Source organism: Phyllobates terribilis, unplaced genomic scaffold (assembly GCF_046119375.1).
Source record: "Phyllobates terribilis strain yellow unplaced genomic scaffold, ASM4611937v1 Scaffold_11__3_contigs__length_659146591, whole genome shotgun sequence".
In the NCBI taxonomy this organism is placed as follows: Eukaryota; Metazoa; Chordata; class Amphibia; order Anura; family Dendrobatidae; genus Phyllobates; species Phyllobates terribilis.
Genome location: NW_027362771.1, coordinates 590,544,183 through 590,565,041, shown reverse-complemented (window position 1 = coordinate 590,565,041; position 20,859 = coordinate 590,544,183). Strand labels below are relative to the sequence as shown.

Genomic DNA, 20,859 nt, shown 5'->3' with positions numbered 1-20,859 from the left:
GGTGTATATACCCTGTACTGATGTCGTCTCCTCCTCCTCCTCCTCCTCCTCCTCCTCCTCCTCCTCCTCCTCCTCCTCCTCCTCCTCCCCCGGTGGTGTATATACCCTGTACTGATGTCGTCTCCTCCTCCTCCTCCCCCGGTGGTGTATATACCCTGTACTGATGTCGTCGTCTCCTCCTCCTCCTCCTCCTCCTCCTCCTCCTCCTCCTCCTCCTCCTCCTCCCCCGGTGGTGTATATACCCTGTACTGATGTCGTCTCCTCCTCCTCCTCCTCCTCCTCCCCGGTGGTGTATATACCCTGTACTGATGTCGTCTCCTCCTCCTCCTCCTCCTCCTCCTCCTCCTCCTCCCCGGTGGTGTATATACCCTGTACTGATGTCGTCTCCTCCTCCTCCTCCTCCCCCGGTGGTGTATATACCCTGTACTGATGTCGTCTCCTCCTCCTCCTCCTCCTCCTCCCCCGGTGGTGTATATACCCTGTACTGATGTCGTCTCCTCCTCCTCTCCTCCTCCCCCGGTGGTGTATATACCCTGTACTGATGTCGTCTCCTCCTCCTCCTCCTCCTCCCCCGGTGGTGTATATACCCTGTACTGATGTCGTCTCCTCCTCCTCCTCTCCTCCTCCTCCTCCTCCTCCTCCTCCTCCCCCGGTGGTGTATATACCCTGTACTGATGTCGTCTCCTCCTCCTCCTCCTCCTCCTCCTCCCCCGGTGGTGTATATACCCTGTACTGATGTCGTCTCCTCCTCCTCCTCCTCCTCCTCCTCCTCCTCCTCCCCCGGTGGTGTATATACCCTGTACTGATGTCGTCTCCTCCTCCTCCTCCTCCTCCTCCTCCTCCTCCTCCTCCTCCTCCTCCTCCTCCTCCTCCCCCGGTGGTGTATATACCCTGTACTGATGTCGTCTCCTCCTCCTCCTCTCCTCCTCCTCCTCCTCCTCCTCCTCCTCCTCCTCCTCCTCCTCCCCGGTGGTGTATATACCCTGTACTGATGTCGTCTCCTCCTCCGCCTCCTCCTCCTCCTCCTCCTCCTCCTCCTCCTCCCCCGGTGGTGTATATACCCTGTACTGATGTCGTCTCCTCCTCCTCCTCCTCCTCCTCCTCCTCCTCCCCCCCGGTGGTGTATATACCCTGTACTGATGTCGTCTCCTCCTCCTCCTCCTCCTCCTCCTCCTCCTCCTCCTCCTCCCCCCGGTGGTGTATATACCCTGTACTGATGTCGTCTCCTCCTCCGCCTCCTCCGCCTCCTCCTCCTCCTCCTCCTCCTCCTCCTCCTCCTCCCCCGGTGGTGTATATACCCTGTACTGATGTCGTCTCCTCCTCCTCCTCCTCCTCCTCCTCCCCCGGTGGTGTATATACCCTGTACTGATGTCGTCTCCTCCTCCTCCTCCCCCGGTGGTGTATATACCCTGTACTGATGTCGTCTCCTCCTCCTCCTCCTCCTCCCCCGGTGGTGTATATACCCTGTACTGATGTCGTCTCCTCCTCCCCCGGTGGTGTATATACCCTGTACTGATGTCGTCTCCTCCTCCTCCTCCTCCTCCTCCTCCTCCTCCCCCGGTGGTGTATATACCCTGTACTGATGTCGTCTCCTCCTCCTCCTCCTCCTCCCCCGGTGGTGTATATACCCTGTACTGATGTCGTCTCCTCCTCCTCCTCCTCCTCCCCCGGTGGTGTATATACCCTGTACTGATGTCGTCTCCTCCTCCTCCTCCTCCTCCCCCGGTGGTGTATATACCCTGTACTGATGTCGTCTCCTCCTCCTCCTCCTCCTCCTCCTCCTCCTCCTCCTCCTCCTCCTCCTCCTCCTCCTCCCCCGGTGGTGTATATACCCTGTACTGATGTCGTCTCCTCCTCCTCCTCCTCCCCCGGTGGTGTATATACCCTGTACTGATGTCGTCTCCTCCTCCTCCTCCTCCTCCTCCCCCGGTGGTGTATATACCCTGTACTGATGTCGTCTCCTCCTCCTCCTCCTCCTCCTCCCCCGGTGGTGTATATACCCTGTACTGATGTCGTCTCCTCCTCCTCCTCCTCCCCCGGTGGTGTATATACCCTGTACTGATGTCGTCTCCTCCTCCTCCTCCCCCGGTGGTGTATATACCCTGTACTGATGTCGTCTCCTCCTCCTCCTCCCCCGGTGGTGTATATACCCTGTACTGATGTCGTCTCCTCCTCCTCCTCCCCCGGTGGTGTATATACCCTGTACTGATGTCTCCTCCTCCTCCTCCTCCTCCTCCCCCGGTGGTGTATATACCCTGTACTGATGTCCCCTCCTCCTCCTCCTCCTCCTCCCCCGGTGGTGTATATACCCTGTACTGATGTAGTCTCCTCCTCCTCCTCCCCCGGTGGTGTATATACCCTGTACTGATGTCGTCTCCTCCTCCTCCTCCTCCTCCCCCGGTGGTGTATATACCCTGTACTGATGTCCCCTCCTCCTCCTCCTCCTCCCCCGGTGGTGTATATACCCTGTACTGATGTCTCCTCCTCCTCCTCCTCCTCCTCCGGTGGTGTATATACCCTGTACTGATGTCGTCTCCTCCTCCTCCCCCGGTGGTGTATATACCCTGTACTGATGTCGTCTCCTCCTCCTCCTCCTCCTCCTCCTCCTCCCCCGGTGGTGTATATACCCTGTACTGATGTCATCTCCTCCTCCTCCTCCTCCTCCCCCGGTGGTGTATATACCCTGTACTGATGTCGTCTCCTCCTCCTCCCCCGGTGGTGTATATACCCTGTACTGATGTCGTCTCCTCCTCCTCCTCCTCCCCCGGTGGTGTATATACCCTGTACTGATGTCGTCTCCTCCTCCTCCTCCTCCCCCGGTGGTGTATATACCCTGTACTGATGTCGTCTCCTCCTCCTCCCTCCCCCGGTGGTGTATATACCCTGTACTGATGTCGTCTCCTCCTCCTCCTCCCCCGGTGGTGTATATACCCTGTACTGATGTCGTCTCCTCCTCCTCCTCCCCCGGTGGTGTATATACCCTGTACTGATGTCGTCTCCTCCTCCTCCTCCCCCGGTGGTGTATATACCCTGTACTGATGTCGTCTCCTCCTCCTCCTCCTCCTCCTCCCCCGGTGGTGTATATACCCTGTACTGATGTCGTCTCCTCCTCCTCCTCCTCCTCCCTCCCCCGGTGGTGTATATACCCTGTACTGATGTCGTCTCCTCCTCCCCCGGTGGTGTATATACCCTGTACTGATGTCGTCTCCTCCTCCTCCTCCTCCTCCTCCCCCGGTGGTGTATATACCCTGTACTGATGTCGTCTCCTCCTCCTCCTCCTCCTCCTCCCCGGTGGTGTATATACCCTGTACTGATGTCGTCTCCTCCTCCTCCTCCTCCTCCTCCCCCGGTGGTGTATATACCCTGTACTGATGTCGTCTCCTCCTCCTCCTCCTCCTCCTCCCCCGGTGGTGTATATACCCTGTACTGATGTCGTCTCCTCCTCCTCCTCCTCCTCCTCCCCCGGTGGTGTATATACCCTGTACTGATGTCGTCTCCTCCTCCTCCTCCTCCTCCTCCTCCCCCGGTGGTGTATATACCCTGTACTGATGTCGTCTCCTCCCTCCTCCTCCTCCTCCTCCCCCGGTGGTGTATATACCCTGTACTGATGTCGTCTCCTCCTCCTCCTCCTCCTCCTCCTCCTCCCCCGGTGGTGTATATACCCTGTACTGATGTCGTCTCCTCCTCCTCCTCCTCCTCCTCCCCCGGTGGTGTATATACCCTGTACTGATGTCGTCTCCTCCTCCTCCTCCTCCTCCTCCTCCCCCCGGTGGTGTATATACCCTGTACTGATGTCGTCTCCTCCTCCTCCTCCTCCTCCTCCCCCGGTGGTGTATATACCCTGTACTGATGTCGTCTCCTCCTCCTCCTCCTCCTCCTCCCCCGGTGGTGTATATACCCTGTACTGATGTCGTCTCCTCCTCCTCCTCCTCCTCCTCCCCCGGTGGTGTATATACCCTGTACTGATGTCGTCTCCTCCTCCTCCTCCTCCTCCTCCCCCGGTGGTGTATATACCCTGTACTGATGTCGTCTCCTCCTCCTCCTCCTCCTCCTCCCCGGTGGTGTATATACCCTGTACTGATGTCGTCTCCTCCTCCTCCCCCGGTGGTGTATATACCCTGTACTGATGTCGTCTCCTCCTCCTCCCCCGGTGGTGTATATACCCTGTACTGATGTCGTCTCCTCCTCCTCCCCCGGTGGTGTATATACCCTGTACTGATGTCGTCTCCTCCTCCTCCTCCTCCTCCCCCGGTGGTGTATATACCCTGTACTGATGTCGTCTCCTCCTCCTCCTCCTCCCCCGGTGGTGTATATACCCTGTACTGATGTCGTCTCCTCCTCCTCCTCCCCCGGTGGTGTATATACCCTGTACTGATGTCGTCTCCTCCTCCTCCTCCTCCTCCTCCTCCTCCTCCTCCTCCTCCTCCTCCTCCTCCTCGTGTATATACCCTTTACTGATGTCTCCTCCTCCTCCTCCTCCTCCGTGGTGTGTATATACCCTTTACTGATGTCTCCTCCTCCTCCTCCGCCTCCTCCGTGGTGTGTATATACCCTTTACTGATGTCTCCTCCTCCTCCTCCGCCTCCTCCCCCCTCGGTGGTGTGTATATACCCTTTACTGATGTCTCCTCCTCCTCCTCCGCCTCCTCCCCCCTCGGTGGTGTGTATATACCCTTTACTGATGTCTCCTCCTCCTCCTCCGCCTCCTCCCCCCTCGGTGGTGTGTATATACCCTTTACTGATGTCTCCTCCTCCTCCTCCTCCGCCTCCTCCCCCCTCGGTGGTGTGTATATACCCTTTACTGATGTCTCCTCCTCCTCCTCCTCCGCCTCCTCCCCCCTCGGTGGTGTGTATATACCCTTTACTGATGTCTCCTCCTCCTCCTCCTCCTCCTCCGCCTCCTCCCCCCTCGGTGGTGTGTATATACCCTTTACTGATGTCTCCTCCTCCTCCTCCTCCTCCTCCTCCTCCTCCTCCGCCTCCTCCCCCCTCGGTGGTGTGTATATACCCTTTACTGATGTCTCCTCCTCCTCCTCCTCCTCCTCCTCCTCCGCCTCCTCCCCCCTCGGTGGTGTGTATATACCCTTTACTGATGTCTCCTCCTCCTCCTCCTCCTCCTCCTCCGCCTCCTCCCCCCTCGGTGGTGTGTATATACCCTTTACTGATGTCTCCTCCTCCTCCTCCTCCTCCTCCTCCGCCTCCTCCCCCCTCGGTGGTGTGTATATACCCTTTACTGATGTCTCCTCCTCCTCCTCCTCCTCCGCCTCCTCCCCCCTCGGTGGTGTGTATATACCCTTTACTGATGTCTCCTCCTCCTCCTCCTCCTCCTCCGCCTCCTCCCCCCTCGGTGGTGTGTATATACCCTTTACTGATGTCTCCTCCTCCTCCTCCTCCTCCTCCGCCTCCTCCCCCCTCGGTGGTGTGTATATACCCTTTACTGATGTCTCCTCCTCCTCCTCCTCCTCCTCCGCCTCCTCCCCCCTCGGTGGTGTGTATATACCCTTTACTGATGTCTCCTCCTCCTCCTCCTCCTCCTCCGCCTCCTCCCCCCTCGGTGGTGTGTATATACCCTTTACTGATGTCTCCTCCTCCTCCTCCTCCTCCTCCTCCTCCTCCGCCTCCTCCCCCCTCGGTGGTGTGTATATACCCTTTACTGATGTCTCCTCCTCCTCCTCCTCCTCCTCCTCCTCCTCCTCCTCCGCCTCCTCCCCCCTCGGTGGTGTGTATATACCCTTTACTGATGTCTCCTCCTCCTCCTCCTCCTCCTCCTCCTCCTCCTCCTCCGCCTCCTCCCCCCTCGGTGGTGTGTATATACCCTTTACTGATGTCTCCTCCTCCTCCTCCTCCTCCGCCTCCTCCCCCCTCGGTGGTGTGTATATACCCTTTACTGATGTCTCCTCCTCCTCCTCCTCCTCCTCCTCCTCCTCCTCCCCCCTCGGTGGTGTGTATATACCCTTTACTGATGTCTCCTCCTCCTCCTCCTCCTCCTCCTCCTCCTCCTCCCCCCTCGGTGGTGTGTATATACCCTTTACTGATGTCTCCTCCTCCTCCTCCTCCTCCGCCTCCTCCCCCCTCGGTGGTGTGTATATACCCTTTACTGATGTCTCCTCCTCCTCCTCCTCCTCCTCCGCCTCCTCCCCCCTCGGTGGTGTGTATATACCCTTTACTGATGTCTCCTCCTCCTCCTCTCCCGGTGATGGATACTCCTAATATCTGGTAATGGTCTGGGAGATTATCCTGCAGCATTGACGAATTAGCAAATACTATTCTGGACTATCGGGATCTACTTCTCTTCTGTCCATGTACCCTGCCATGGTTACCCATCTCCTTCTCTTTGGGTCCTCTGCTCACCCCCCCCCCCCCCCCCTGCTGGCCTCCCGTCTCCTCCTTCTCTTTTGGGGCCTCTTCTCGCACCCCAGCCTCCCGTCTCCTCCTTCTTCTTCTCTTTTGGGGCCTCTTCTCGCACCCCAGCCTCCCGTCTCCTCCTTCTTCTTCTCTTTTGGGGCCTCTTCTCGCACCCCAGCCTCCCGTCTCCTCCTTCTTCTTCTCTTTTGGGGCCTCTTCTCGCACCCCAGCCTCCCGTCTCCTCCTTCTTCTTCTCTTTTGGGGCCTCTTCTCGCACCCCAGCCTCCCGTCTCCTCCTTCTTCTTCTCTTTTGGGGCCTCTTCTCGCACCCCAGCCTCCCGTCTCCTCCTTCTTCTTCTCTTTTGGGGCCTCTTCTCGCACCCCAGCCTCCCGTCTCCTCCTTCTTCTTCTCTTTTGGGGCCTCTTCTCGCACCCCAGCCTCCCGTCTCCTCCTTCTTCTTCTCTTTTGGGGCCTCTTCTCGCACCCCAGCCTCCCGTCTCCTCCTTCTTCTTCTCTTTTGGGGCCTCTTCTCGCACCCCAGCCTCCCGTCTCCTCCTTCTTCTTCTCTTTTGGGGCCTCTTCTCGCACCCCAGCCTCCCGTCTCCTCCTTCTTCTTCTCTTTTGGGGCCTCTTCTCGCACCCCAGCCTCCCGTCTCCTCCTTCTTCTTCTCTTTTGGGGCCTCTTCTCGCACCCCAGCCTCCCGTCTCCTCCTTCTTCTTCTCTTTTGGGGCCTCTTCTCGCACCCCAGCCTCCCGTCTCCTCCTTCTTCTTCTCTTTTGGGGCCTCTTCTCGCACCCCAGCCTCCCGTCTCCTCCTTCTTCTTCTCTTTTGGGGCCTCTTCTCGCACCCCAGCCTCCCGTCTCCTCCTTCTTCTTCTCTTTTGGGGCCTCTTCTCGCACCCCAGCCTCCCGTCTCCTCCTTCTTCTCTTTTGGGGCCTCTTCTCGCACCCCAGCCTCCCGTCTCCTCCTTCTTCTTCTCTTTTGGGGCCTCTGCTCACCCCCCAGCCTCCCGTCTCCTCCTTCTCTTATGGGGCCTCTGCTCGGCCTCCCGTCTACTCCTTCTTCTCTTTTGGGGCCTCTTCTCGCACCCCAGCCTCCCGTCTCCTCCTTCTTCTTCTCTTTTGGGGCCTCTGCTCACCCCCCAGCCTCCCGTCTCCTCCTTCTTCTTCTCTTTTGGGGCCTCTGCTCACCCCCCAGCCTCCCGTCTCCTCCTTCTCTTATGGGGCCTCTGCTCGGCCTCCCGTCTACTCCTTCTTCTCTTTTGGGGCCTCTTCTCGCACCCCAGCCTCCCGTCTCCTCCTTCTTCTTCTCTTTTGGGGCCTCTGCTCACCCCCCAGCCTCCCGTCTCCTCCTTCTTCTTCTCTTTTGGGGCCTCTGCTCACCCCCCAGCCTCCCGTCTCCTCCTTCTCTTATGGGGCCTCTGCTCGGCCTCCCGTCTACTCCTTCTTCTCTTTTGGGGCCTCTTCTCGCACCCCAGCCTCCCGTCTCCTCCTTCTTCTTCTCTTTTGGGGCCTCTGCTCACCCCCCAGCCTCCCGTCTCCTCCTTCTCTTATGGGGCCTCTGCTCGGCCTCCCGTCTACTCCTTCTTCTCTTTTGGGGCCTCTGCTCGCCCCCCGGCCTCCCGTCTACTCCTTCTTATTATTCTCTTTTGGGGCCTCTTCTCGCCCTCCGGCCTCCCGTCTACTCCTTCTTATTCTCTTTTGGGACCTTTGCTCGCCCCCCGGCCTCCCGTCTACTCCTTCTTATTATTCTCTTTTGGGGCCTCTTCTCGCCCTCCGGCCTCCCGTCTACTCCTTCTTATTATTCTCTTTTGGGGCCTCTGCTCGCCCCCCGGCCTCCCGTCCCGTCTGCTTTGTGTCTCTCCCTCCATAGATCGACGTCTTCTTCCTTATATGCAGATCACTTCTGGGCCGGTTTGCATTAAAGCCTCCACATTCAGCGCCTTAAAGGGGCGTCTTGTCACTACTGGCATTAATCTCCTCGGTGCTGGAATCCCGGTCACATGCTCAATATGTCTGCTCCATCCCTTTATACTTCCCCCTGCTCGTCCCTCCTGTCATTTTGCAGGACACAGGGTCCGTGTCCTTTCTTACGTGTATGAGCCTCTTAAAGGCAACAGTCACTTTAAAGCCCTCAACGTAGAGTTAATTCCTTTACTCCGGCATTGGTCTGATGGACGCCCAGTCATCGGGAATATTTATGATCTAGCCTCTCGTGCTGCCATGTCTGATGCTTCAGAACTCTGATACTCCGGCATCTGGAGGATCCACGTGTGCCGGATCAGCGGAGAACTGAGAGCCTGACTTAGAGTGCACAGGAAAAGTCTTCCCCCTCTTTCCTGCGGCGTCCCTCCTGACGTGACAGGTCTGATTAGTGTCCAGTGCACGGGCCTCTGTGGTGTCCTCACTTCGTGGCCTCTTGGGTAACCTCGCTTCCGGGGACGGTTCCCCTTTTTTCCTTCCTCCTTCTATTATCTGTGACGGCTGCAGATTAGGAGGCTAATCCTAATCCCCGGCGGTACGGACGAGCCCGGCTCCTCGCGGAGAGTTCCCCTTTAAGCCGTCGTTGTGCTCTGTCTGTGTAAATGTCAGTACACCCGGCGTACATTCTGGGGGAGGGGGCGGCTGCATTTACAAGGGAAATCAGTCCAGTCAAGTGCGCGGCCAGGTTTACACATGGACACCTGCAATATGGAGGCCTCCGCCATGTCTCCTGTAAAATCTTGTCACCAAGTGTCTCTTCTACATGTCTGCTGTAGCTCTCTGTTATCAGTCACTACTGAGGCAAGGGGCAGGAAGTTCAAATATTCCAGTGTGGACGACGCCCTGAGCCGCTGCCACCTATTAGTTTTTAGGAAGTTTGAGGGGGGGATAAACTTCTTGTTGCCCTTATCAGCCAATCAGCACGCAGCTTTCACTCCTCCAAATCAGTCAGATGAAATGAAGGCCGCATTCCGATTGGTTGTTATGAGCAACATAATCCGGGCCTCCTTTATCAGAACCATAGCAGCCAATCATGGCGCAGCTTTCATTCCTCCCAACTAGTCCAATAAAATGAAATCCGCATTGTGATTGGTTGTTAGATAAAGCCTTGCTTAGGTTTCTCATATCAGAGCCATAGCAGCCAATCACGGCGCTTTTTTAATTTTACCTGTGTAACTGAAAAATGAAAGCTGAGTTTTGATTGGTTGCTATAGGAAAAAAATAAATCTTAGCAACCAATCAGAACTCTGCTTTCACTTCTTGTGATGTGAATGTTGCTCAGAGCAACCATTAGCAGTGCGGCTTTCATTTTACCTGAGAAGCTTGAGCAATGAAAGCCGCGCTGTGATTGGTTGAAAGAAATTGGCTCTAGTTGCTATGGGCGACAGTGACCTTTTTGATAAGTGAGGCCTAGGATGTCCCCTCCATCTGCTCGCGCACACGTTTCCTCTTTTCTGCGCAGTGTTAATAAGGAAGCTCTTCTGAGTCTCATGGCGTCGTGTTCCCGTTCTCTGCGGGGTCTCCTAGTTACACCACATGTTATACTCCAGTCACATCCAAAGCTGCGGACACGGCTACATAAAGCCTCATCATGGTGTAACGAGGGGCTCTGCGTGGTCTCGCAGGACTGAGCGGTCACCATTTCCAGCTTGCTGTCAGTGATGATCTCCCATGATGCAATTTTTCTGTGCTCCCCATGGCTTTGGGCCCCAGCAGCCCAATGTCTGGTAATAGGACCCTGGGGACACCTGTGCTCCAGTTAAAGGGACACGCCGGGGCGGCTTTTCTGCTATCAAAAGGTGAAGTCCCATGTAAAATGTCCAGCGGAGACCATGTCGCCACCAAGTGGTCAAATGTAAATTTGTTTTATAAAATGTGATTTATTACATTTTAATTTATTTTTTCTTTTTCTTTTGCAGCGTTTTTAAGAAATCCAGCCCGAATTGTAAGGTGAGTGCCGTCCGGCGAGGAAGGGGTTAGCTGGTAATGTAGTGGTCGCCATGGCTTCCCCCGGTCCCTGGGCTCCGCCTAGAGATGGTGCTGCCTTATCTCCGGAGCCTGCGGGTCCCCAGGGTGGGCCGGGTACAGGGCGCGGTAAACAGCTCTGGAGCAGAGCTCTGCAGGCGGCAGATAAGGAGCATGGACCTGTCCGATCTGGAGAGGATCCGCTGCATCGTGCCCCGGGGCCTCACCGTCTACAAGAAGCAGCTGCGGGACGTGGTACTGACAGCGGGGAGACTACAGGGGGCGCTCACCGGCAGAAAGGCAGCTGATTATTAATCTAACATTGTCCCGTTTCTTGCAGCTGACGGTATACCTGGGCAAGAGGGATTTTGTGGATCACCTTGATCGTGTGGATCCTGTTGGTGAGAACATGTTTGTCCCACTATATGTGCGACTGGGGCTTTATATCCAATTTTAAGACCATTAAAGACTAATTAGAAGGAACGAAGTGGAGACTTATTAGAGTTGCATAATTTTTTATATCCTGTATTATACTCCAGAGCTGCGCTCACTATTCTGCTGGTGCAGTCACTCTTATATACATTACATTACTGATCCTGAGTTATATCCTGTATTATACTCCAGAGCTGCACTCACTATTCTGCTGGTGCCGTCACTGTGTACATACATTACTGATCCTGAGTTACATCCTGTATTATACTCCAGAGCTGCACTCACTATTCTGCTGGTGCAGTCACTGTGTATATACATTACTGATCCGGAGTTATATCCTGTATTATACTCCAGAGCTGCACTCACTATTCTGCTGGTGCAGTCACTGTGTATATACATTACATTAATGATCCTGAGTTACATCCTGTATTATACTCCAGAGCTGCACTCACTATTCTGCTGGTGCAGTCACTGTGTACATACATTACATTACTGATCCTGAGTTACATCCTGTATTATACTCCAGAGCTGCACTCACTATTCTGGTGGTGCAGTCACTGTGTACATACATTACATTACTGATCCTGAGTTACATCCTGTATTATACTCCAGAGCTGCACTCACCATTCTGCTGGTGGAGTCACTGTGTACATACAGTACTGATCCTGAGTTACATCCTGTATTATACTCCAGAGCTGCGCTCTTGTCTGTGTATTATAACCCGCCTGTGTCTTGTTTTGTAGACGGAGTGGTTCTGGTGGATACGGATTATCTGAAGGACCGGAAAGGTAACGCTCCCCTCTCCTCCCCCGGTCACGGGTTGGCAGCTCTTACTCCATCCTTATTTCCCCAGTTTTTTTTTTCACGGCCTTAAAGGGGAAGTAAGAAAGTTATTCTGTAACTTCCTGATAACTTGTGTGGAAATCCAGCCCGTGCTGCTATTAGGGGCTGCAGTGGGAGGAGGTCAGGGGTCCGATCTTCTCCCCCCATCACTTGTCTCCCTCTTCAGTCTACGTCACTCTCACCTGCGCTTTCCGCTATGGCCGGGAGGATCTCGACGTCTTGGGCCTATCATTCCGGAAGGATCTCTTCATCTCCACCTTCCAGGCTTATCCGCCGCTCCCCGAGGAAAAGAAGCCGCTGACCCGACTGCAGGAGCGGCTGATCAAGAAGCTTGGGGAGCAGGCGCACCCCTTCTACTTCACAGTCAGTACTCACCCTCCTCTGTTTTCACACCCGGAGGCTTCTTAGGCTATGTTCACACTTGGTGTTTTCTTTATGCAAATTTTCCGCTGCGTTTTACAGCACCAGCTAAGTCTGAGATTTCAGAAATCTTATGCACATTTATTTTTGTGATTCTTTTTTTTTTTTTTCCCCAAGGTTACCATCTTCTCAGTCACCTGAGATGGCTGTTAGGATTAGTGCAGTTTAATTAGTGACGTGTACAATGTAAACATTGGCTGAGCTAGGTGTGAGATTGGACAATACCTGAGCAACTCAATGGCCGACCAAGGTGTGAAAGTAAACGGTGTTCTACAAACTCAAAGCTCTGCCAATGTCTTAGGTAAACTATTCCTAACGACTGCACCCCCCCCCCCCCCTCCCCCTCTGCTGTTACATTTGTAATTCTGGTTAATGTGTTCATGCTGCTGTGGGGGAAGCAAAACTAAACTTTGGGATCCTAAAAGATGTAGCAAAAAAACGCAGTAAAGCCTGTGTTTTTGATGCTGCTTCTTTTGTGCCAAGAGAGCAGGTCTTACTGATGGAAAAAAAAACGCCCTGTGTGAACATAGCCTTAGGCTTTTACAATGACGTTACTAATTTTTATTTTTAATCAGATTCCGCAGAATTTGCCATGTTCAGTGACCCTGCAGCCGGGACCGGAGGACACCGGGAAGGTGAGTGACCGGGCCGCTGCATCCTGGTCTGCACGGCGGTGGCGAGGCGCTGCGTCCTGATCTGCACGGCGGTGGCGAGGCGCTGCGTCCTGATCTGCACGGCGGTGGCGAGGCGCTGCGTCCTGATCTGCACGGCGGTGGCGAGGCGCTGCGTCCTGATCTGCACGGCGGTGGCGAGGCGCTGCGTCCTGATCTGCACGGCGGTGGCGAGGCGCTGCGTCCTGATCTGCACGGCGGTGGCGAGGCGCTGCGTCCTGATCTGCACGGCGGTGGCGAGGCGCTGCGTCCTGATCTGCACGGGGGTGGCGAGGCGCTGCGTCCTGATCTGCACGGGGGTGGCGAGGCGCTGCGTCCTGATCTGCACGGGGGTGGCGAGGCGCTGCGTCCTGATCTTCCTTAACCCCTGGATGTCTTGTGTCTTTCAGGCCTGCGGTGTGGATTATGAAATCCGTGCCTTCTGTGCCAAATCCATGGAGGAGAAGATGCACAAAAGGTGAGACTGAGCTTGCTGCCTGCATAACGCCGGATCCTTCTGCAGCCGGTCAGTGCCCCGGTAATGCCCCCTGGACGCCCGTCTACTGCAAAGGGAAAGTGTGGAAACCACTTAATACCTCGTTTCTCTGCGGAGAGAGGATTGCTGAGGCTGCACCACTGAGACATGCACATTATACTCTATTCAGAATAGGTGGGATACTGACATTGTGTGGCTTTAGGTCGCCACCTGCATCAATCTACTTCTGGTTATTGTCTCAGTAGTGCAGCCTCGGGCTTTGGGCCTGCAGGGTCTACAGATCATATCTCTGCCTAGAAGTAAGGTAGTAAATGACTGTTTTTAACCCTTTAGTGTTCAGGTATTGAGCTTCCTCATTTTATAACCGGTCACAGACCCCGCTGTATGGACTTCGGCCGGCAACCAATATGGCCGCCGTTACTTTTTCCATTGGGCGTGACGATTTGTCGTTCAGGGACACATGAGCGGACACCACATTTTCCTTACACCCTGGTTATATCTGTAGGGTAATTACTGGGTTACCTGTGATCACTCACTGCTGCGAGCAAGGAAACTGCGAGCGGCGCCCCCCGCGGACTGAGCGCTGTACATCGGTGTCTGGGGAGCCGCACATGTTTCCCTATAGGCTCTGCCCTGTGGGGCCCAGGAACTGCTGTGATTACTGCCGGTGTCCAAGCAACTCCAAAGCCGCGTCATGTACAGGGTGAGGGGACCCTATACGTGGCTGGGCGGGCGGCTCTTGTATACGGGGGGACCCTATACGTGGCTGGGCGGGCGGCTCTTGTATACGGTGGGGCCCTATACGTGGCTGGGCGGGCGGCTCTTGTATACGGTGGGGCCCTATACGTGGCTGGGCGGGCGGCTCTTGTATACGGTGGGGCCCTATACGTGGCTGGGCGGGCGGCTCTTGTATACGGTGGGGCCCTATACGTGGCTGGGCGGGCGGCTCTTGTATACGGGGGGGCCCTATACGTGGCTGGGCGGGCGGCTCTTGTATACGGGGGGACCCTATACGTGGCTGGGCGGGCGGCTCTTGTATACGGGGGGGCCCTATACGTGGCTGGGCGGGCGGCTCTTGTATACGGGGGGGCCCTATACGTGGCTGGGCGGGCGGCTCTTGTATACGGGGGGACCCTATACGTGGCTGGGCGGGCGGCTCTTGTATACGGGGGGCCCTATACGTGGCTGGGCGGGCGGCTCTTGTATACGGGGGGGCCCTATACGTGGCTGGGCGGGCGGCTCTTGTATACGGGGGGCCCTATACGTGGCTGGGCGGGCGGCTCTTGTATACGGGGGGACCCTATACGTGGCTGGGCGGGCGGCTCTTGTATACGGGGGGACCCTATACGTGGCTGGGCGGGCGGCTCTTGTATACGGGGGGCCCTATACGTGGCTGGGCGGGCGGCTCTTGTATACGGGGGGGCCCTATACGTGGCTGGGCGGGCGGCTCTTGTATATGGGGGGGCCCTATACGTGGCTGGGCGGGCGGCTCTTGTATATGGGGGGGCCCTATACGTGGCTGGGCGGGGGGCTCTTGTATATGGGGGGGCCCTATACGTGGCTGGGTGGGGGGGGCTCTTGTATACGGGGGGGGCCCTATACGTGGCTGGGTGGGGGGGGCTCTTGTATACGGGGGGGCCCTATACGTGGCTGGGTGGGGGGGGCTCTTGTATACGGGGGGCTCCCGCAAAAAAAATGTAAGAAAAAATGAACAAAACATCCACCACTCCACATAATACAAAGACCCCCAAACGTTACCAGGGAAAACCCTCCGCTCTCCACCCAAAGATTCCCCCCCCCCCCCCCCCTACAATTATTATTTTTAATAGGGGATGTCTAGGTGTCCTGACAGTGTTTGATGGCTGGGGGTCGCGCCTGGATATTGAGGACCCTCCATTGATGCAGTTGTGTGTCCGGTGCATCAGACCTCGCGCCCCCTAGTGGTTAGCTGCGGTCACGTAGCACTATGCTGGTTTCTCGCAGTCGGGTAGACATTGCTGCTGTCACCGCTGACTGTTTCCCTCACCACCTGGGAAGTTTTAGATCAGGCCTCTTAAAGGGACATGACAGGTAAAACAGCGTAGGGATTCCCCTCAGCCCCCCCCCCCCCCCATGTGCGGCGCCACTCGTCCCCCCTCTTAGCACTTTGGACCGCTTTAGTAATAGGGGGTGGATTGTGGGGGGCCGGGAGATTTGACTTTGTGACTTGAAAGCCACTAAAGTCAACCTGAAATGGCTGATAACAGAGAGCACTAGAATGGGGTATCTATAACTTGTATCCAGACGGGAAAACAACAAGCGTTTAATTACAGAGTGAGATAAGGAGCGACCAGAGCGCGTGACGGCCGGTGGGACCCCGCGGTGCCTCCGCTGCTCTGGGAAGGCGGTGCGCTCTCCGGCCGCCGTCACGGCTGTGCAGGGTTATCACTCACCTATTGATTTTCCTCCTGGCAGCTGTCATGAAGGACATCAGGAAGGTCACGTCCGGGGCTGTACACCCACTGTTTATACTGCGTGCGGGGAGGGCGGGAATCAATCCCTGATAACAGATCCCACACTGCACAGGATCCATACCACTAATGGGGGCACCGCACGTGGTGGAGCGGAGGAAGAGCACCCCCCTGTACTGCTGTTACCTGTAGTGTCACTTTTAACCTTTTCTTGCTGCGACCAATTATGCAGTTTATTTTTTTTTCCACTGATACTGTACGATCCTGGTTTATTTTTGAGGATGGGGTTAGTCACAGCTATCTAGATTGACAGGGTAATTTTTGTTTTCTTAATATATATTTTATTAAATAAAATATATTAAAAGAAATCTATAGATTTATTTTATTCGCTAAAAAAATATATTTATTTGGTTTAATATATATATTATAAATAAATCTATATAATTTTATTTTTTTTACACGTTGTGCCCTCCATAGGATCGTAAAATGCCTTTTAGGGGCATAAAATATATATATTTTTTTCTTTTCATCTTATTTCCCCTGAAATCAGGGCTGGTATAGACCATCATCATCATCCCCAGTTATGGGGGAGATGCCTCTGTCTTGGTCTCCTATGAACCGGCCGCTCCTGCGCCCTCACATGACGGCTGTGTGATTTAGTCCCCAGTCCCCACAGCTATATAGTTGGGTGACATAGGACATGGCTGCAGAGTATTTCGCCAGGCCGCCCGGCATGGAACCTCTATGGGGACTTGGCACAGGCGAGAAAACAATTGTGGGCTGCGGGCCTGAGCGTTGCGGGCTGCGGGCCTGAGCGTTGCGGGCTGGCAGTGGCTGCGCCTCACAGGAGAACCCAGATGCCCCCTGGGGCCCCACAATCTCACCATAGGTGGGATGCACCCGACATGTTCAGCGGATGGTTGGGAAGGGGTTAACAGCGCAGCGATGCAGTATAATCACTGGCAGACCCCGCTCTCCTGCCGATGATTGCCTGCGGCTCTTGTATTTTGGAGTTTTCTGAGCTGGCACATTGTAGCAAGCCCAGCAGCTGTGTGAGCGCGGCTCTGCAGAGTAGAATCGGCCGTGCGGCCAGTAACAGACCCGTCCTCCGGTGTGGTCTCTGCAGGAACTCTGTGCGTCTGGTCATCAGGAAGGTGCAGTTCGCCCCCGAGAAGGCCGGACCCCAGCCCGTAGCAGAGACCACCCGGCATTTCCTGATGTCCGACCGCTCCCTGCACCTGGAGGCCTCACTGGATAAGGAGGTACTGGGGGGGGCAAGCACTAGTGCATTATGGGATTTTGTTGCATCTCTAGCCCCCCACCCTAACACTTGTGTGCCTTTCCAGCTGTATTACCACGGGGAGCCCATCAATGTGAACGTGCACGTAACCAACAACACCAGCAAGACGGTGAAGAGGGTGAAAGTATCCGGTAGGTGACTCGCACCGTCTGCCACTACAGAAGATATCTGCTGAGACCCTCCCCCCATTCTGGTGCTCAGTGGGGGTCTCGGCGGTAAGACCCCTTTATGTATCCACTAGGCAGTGGTAGACTTATTAACCCTTGTGTTTCTCGTCCAGTCCGGCAGTACGCTGACATCTGCCTCTTCAGCACGGCCCAGTACAAGTGCCCCGTGGCTCAGATAGAGCAGGAGTAAGTACGGCCCCCCGCGCCCTGGACATCTCTGCCCGTCGGCCCCCCGCACCCTCTGACCGCAGCTCTTTTCTTCCCAGTGACCAGGTCGCCCCCAGCTCCACGTTCTGTAAAGTTTACACCCTCACCCCTTTGCTGTCCAATAACCGGGAGAAGAGGGGCTTGGCCCTGGATGGGAAGCTGAAGCACGAGGACACCAACCTGGCGTCCAGTACCATGTGAGCGCCGCTGCGTGGTGTCTGGGCCGGGTGGGGGGGTCATACTGCAGGTGAGGATTGTAACCTCCACCTGGTTTCCTTCCAGAGTGAAGGAGGGCTCCAGTAAGGAGGTGCTGGGAATACTGGTCTCCTACAAGGTGAAGGTGAAGCTGGTGGTGTCCCGCGGAGGGTGAGTGCTCGGCCCTTGCGGCCATTACAGGTGGGGTGTTTGTGCGCGGAGCTGATATCGCCGTCCTGTCTCCCCTCAGTGATGTCGCTGTGGAGCTGCCTTTTGTCCTGATGCATCCAAAGCCCTCGGAGACGGTGATGCGGCCCCTGTCCGGTGAGTGGTTACCACCTCTCTCCCTCCCCCACCCGTCCAGTGAGTATGGTTGCGGCCATTTTCACACCCCCACCTCCCCTTCCTGTCCGGGGAGCGTTGCTGCGGGGCATCCCCCCCCCCCCCCCTCCTGTCCGGGGAGCGTTGCTGCGGGGCATTCCCCCCCCCCCCCCCCTCCTGTCCGGGGAGCGTTGCTGCGGGGCATCCCCCCCCCCCCCCTTCCTGTCCGGGGAGCGTTGCTGCGGGGCATCCCCCCCCCCCTTCCTGTCCGGGGAGCGTTGCTGCGGGGCATCCCCCCCCCCCCCTTCCTGTCCGGGGAGCGTTGCTGCGGGGCATTCCCCCCCCCCTTCCTGTCCGGGGAGCGTTGCTGCGGGGCATTCCCCCCCCCCCCCCCCCTTCCTGTCCGGGGAGCGTTGCTGCGGGGCATCCCCCCCCCCCCCTTCCTGTCCGGGGAGCGTTGCTGCGGGGCATCCCCCCCCCCCCCCCTTCCTGTCCGGGGAGCGTTGCTCCGGGGCATCCCCCCCCCTCCCTGTCCGGGGAGCGTTGCTGCGGGGCATCCCCCCCCCTTCCTGTCCGGGGAGCGTTGCTGCGGGGCATCCCCCCCCCCCCCCTTCCTGTCCGGGGAGCGTTGCTGCGGGGCATCCCCCCCCCCCCCCTTCCTGTCCGGGGAGCGTTGCTGCGGGGCATCCCCCCCCCCCCCCCTTCCTGTCCGGGGAGCGTTGCTGCGGGGCATCCCCCCCCCCCCCCTTCCTGTCCGGGGAGCGTTGCTGCGGGGCATCCCCCCCCCCCTTCCTGTCCGGGGAGCGTTGCTGCGGGGCATCCCCCCCCCCCCCCCCCCTTCCTGTCCGGGGAGCGTTGCTGCGGGGCATTCCCCCTCTTCCTGTCCGGGGAGCGTTGCTGCGGGGCATCCCCCCCCCCCCCCCCCTTCCTGTCCGGGGAGCGTTGCTGCGGGGCATTCCCCCTCTTCCTGTCCGGGGAGCGTCGCTGTGCCCTGAGCTGCTGCTCGTGTGGATCTAAGCTTGTCAGCTGCCATCTTGTGGGTGAACATGGCATTACCTGTCTTTCTGTGTATGAGCAGCTGGGAGACGCGGCGCCGTCCTGGTCAGGTTCTCGTCTGTTCTCTCCGTTTTCCTCCTCCATAACGGTTCTTGCTGCGTTCTCTGAGCTGAGCAGTCAGTGTCCTTTTGTTCTCCTTTCCAGAGTTCCCTGAGACAGACGTCCCGGTGGACACAAATCTCATAGAATTTGAAACAAAGTAAGTGAACCCTTCTGTCTCCACTTGACTCATCAGTCCCATTATGTGTGGGGGGACACATTGACTCTGGCTATCGCCCCTTCACCACTATAGTGAGGTCTTAAGTTCTGTGCGCCGTCTGTACAAGGCAGGTGCCGGCTGTGTTATACCTCCCACATTTGTACTCACAGCAGCCAGAGCTACCGCCAGTCCCTGCTGCTCTGGCCCCCACAGCGCTGCTCTGGCCCCCGCAGCGCTGCCTTCTGTCCGCCGTTGATTGTCACCTCTCCTGTCCAGTTTCCCTCAGGACGACGACATCGTATTCGAAGACTTCGCCCGGCTGAGGCTGAAGGGGTTAAAAGACGACAAGGACGACGACGAAGCCTACTGCTAGCTGGGATGTGCGGAGACTCCGCCCCCCCTGTCACTGGAGACTCCGCCCTCTTGCCATGAGCAGAGTCCGCCTCCCCCTAAATCCTGCAACTGGGAATCTTACAGATTTACACCCGCGCACACAGAGGTGCGGCCGAGGGCAGGCAGCGTACAGGTGTATGTATATAGCGAGCGCCGCGCAGCGCCGGGCACCGACACACAGGAGGCGCCACACGTAGGATCCGTCACTGCACATCGGCGGCGAGCGTGCACGGCCACGACGGAACGATTGTACATAGGACGCGGGATGGGCGGGGGGTGGGGAGGCCACGCGGCCGGCGGTCACGCACCGCACACACGTACATAAGCGGCATATAATGTGATTGCGTTACTCTACACGTCTCACTTATACTGACCGATCAAACATTTCTATTCGAGCGTGTACACAACCGATGTGGGGGGGGTTATATTTTCTATTTTTTTTCTCTTGCCCCCTCCTTGTCGCAGATCCCGGACTGGCCGGTACGTACTCGCAGCACATGCTGCACTGCCTTCTCGCACCTTTCTATAGAGACCCCCGCAGGGGTTTTTATTTTTTATTAATTTTATTCTAACAGCTGTGAATTATTAGGAACTGGGGGGCTATTTCCGACCTGCAGCGCAGGGGCCCCTTCCTAAGGGCCAGTTTTATGTCGCAATCATGAAATTTTACTGGATTTTTTATTTTTTTTTCCAAGTGGGAGGGACTGACACATTTCGAGTCCTGCTGATAAGGAGGGGACACGGGGGGGGATTCTGCGGTCTCGGGGAGCTTGAGAACTGTAGGCAAGTCCGGATCTGACCTCGGCAGGGACCACACACACCGTGAGCCCCTTCATGTAACAGCCTTTACACAAGGGGCCGCCCCGTCCCCTCCTATTTTAACTTTTTTTTTTTGCTTTGAGTCGTAATATATTTTTTGTCCTCGAATGTAAAAAAAAAAAAAAAAAAAAAGATCTTTCTGTCTTTATCGATTTAAAGCTCCACAGGTTCAAAGAAAACAAAAAAACACAAAAAAAAAGCTTTTTATTTTTCGTTTTTGCTACAAATATTTGGTGAGGAGCAATAAAATCTGGTGAATGACGGCCGCCTCCTGAGTCTAATTATGAGACTGAGATAAGGGAGGAAACGGGACAAAATGTACTATAAAATGGGAACACCAGAGCTCCCCCAGAAACAGCGCCACATCTGGCTGCAGGTTGTGTGTGGTATTGCCACTGTGATGCATTGACATGACGCAATCTGAGCACAACCGATGCATAGATCTGGTGCCTGTGCACAGGAATGGAGCTGGCCCGTCCCGGTCTGGTCTCCCGCCGGCCTCCCGGTCCCGGTCTGGTCTCCCGCCGGCCTCCCGGTCCCGGTCTGGTCTCCCGCCGGCCTCCCGGTCCCGGTCTGGTCTCCCGCCGGCCTCCCGGTCCCGGTCTGGTCTCCCGCCGG

General features: G+C 56.6%; 2 protein-coding genes across 2 annotated transcripts in view; both read left to right on the top strand.

Moving 5' to 3' along the window:
* The window catches only part of PELP1 (proline, glutamate and leucine rich protein 1), a 22,568-nt gene extending 12,312 nt beyond the window's left edge, over nucleotides 1–10,256 (top strand). Inside the window, exon 13 of the mRNA XM_073654792.1 lies at nucleotides 10,248–10,256. Coding sequence (XP_073510893.1) covers nucleotides 10,248–10,256 — 9 coding nt within the window. The remainder of the gene's footprint in view (nucleotides 1–10,247) is intronic.
* Nucleotides 10,257–10,401: 145 nt separating this feature from the next.
* ARRB2 (arrestin beta 2) lies at nucleotides 10,402–20,503 on the top strand. Its single transcript, XM_073654390.1, has 14 exons — nucleotides 10,402–10,548; nucleotides 10,634–10,694; nucleotides 11,469–11,513; nucleotides 11,735–11,931; nucleotides 12,564–12,623; nucleotides 13,049–13,116; nucleotides 16,711–16,846; nucleotides 16,931–17,015; nucleotides 17,165–17,237; nucleotides 17,318–17,455; nucleotides 17,541–17,624; nucleotides 17,704–17,777; nucleotides 18,975–19,029; nucleotides 19,306–20,503. Exons 1-14 carry the CDS (start codon nucleotides 10,468–10,470, stop codon nucleotides 19,400–19,402), a joined length of 1,254 nt encoding a protein of 417 aa, XP_073510491.1. The 5' UTR covers nucleotides 10,402–10,467; the 3' UTR covers nucleotides 19,403–20,503.
* Nucleotides 20,504–20,859: the final 356 nt, after the last annotated feature.

Bases quoted from the DNA above. Each gene is read 5' to 3' on its own strand.
- ARRB2 (XM_073654390.1), top strand. From the start codon at position 10,468: ATGGACCTGTCCGATCTGGAGAGGATCCGCTGCATCGTGCCCCGGGGC. The intron at 11,514-11,734 runs GTAACGCTCCCC...CTCCCTCTTCAG, and splicing joins TTATCTGAAGGACCGGAAAG to TCTACGTCACTCTCACCTGC. The intron at 13,117-16,710 runs GTGAGACTGAGC...TGGTCTCTGCAG, and splicing joins GAGGAGAAGATGCACAAAAG to GAACTCTGTGCGTCTGGTCA.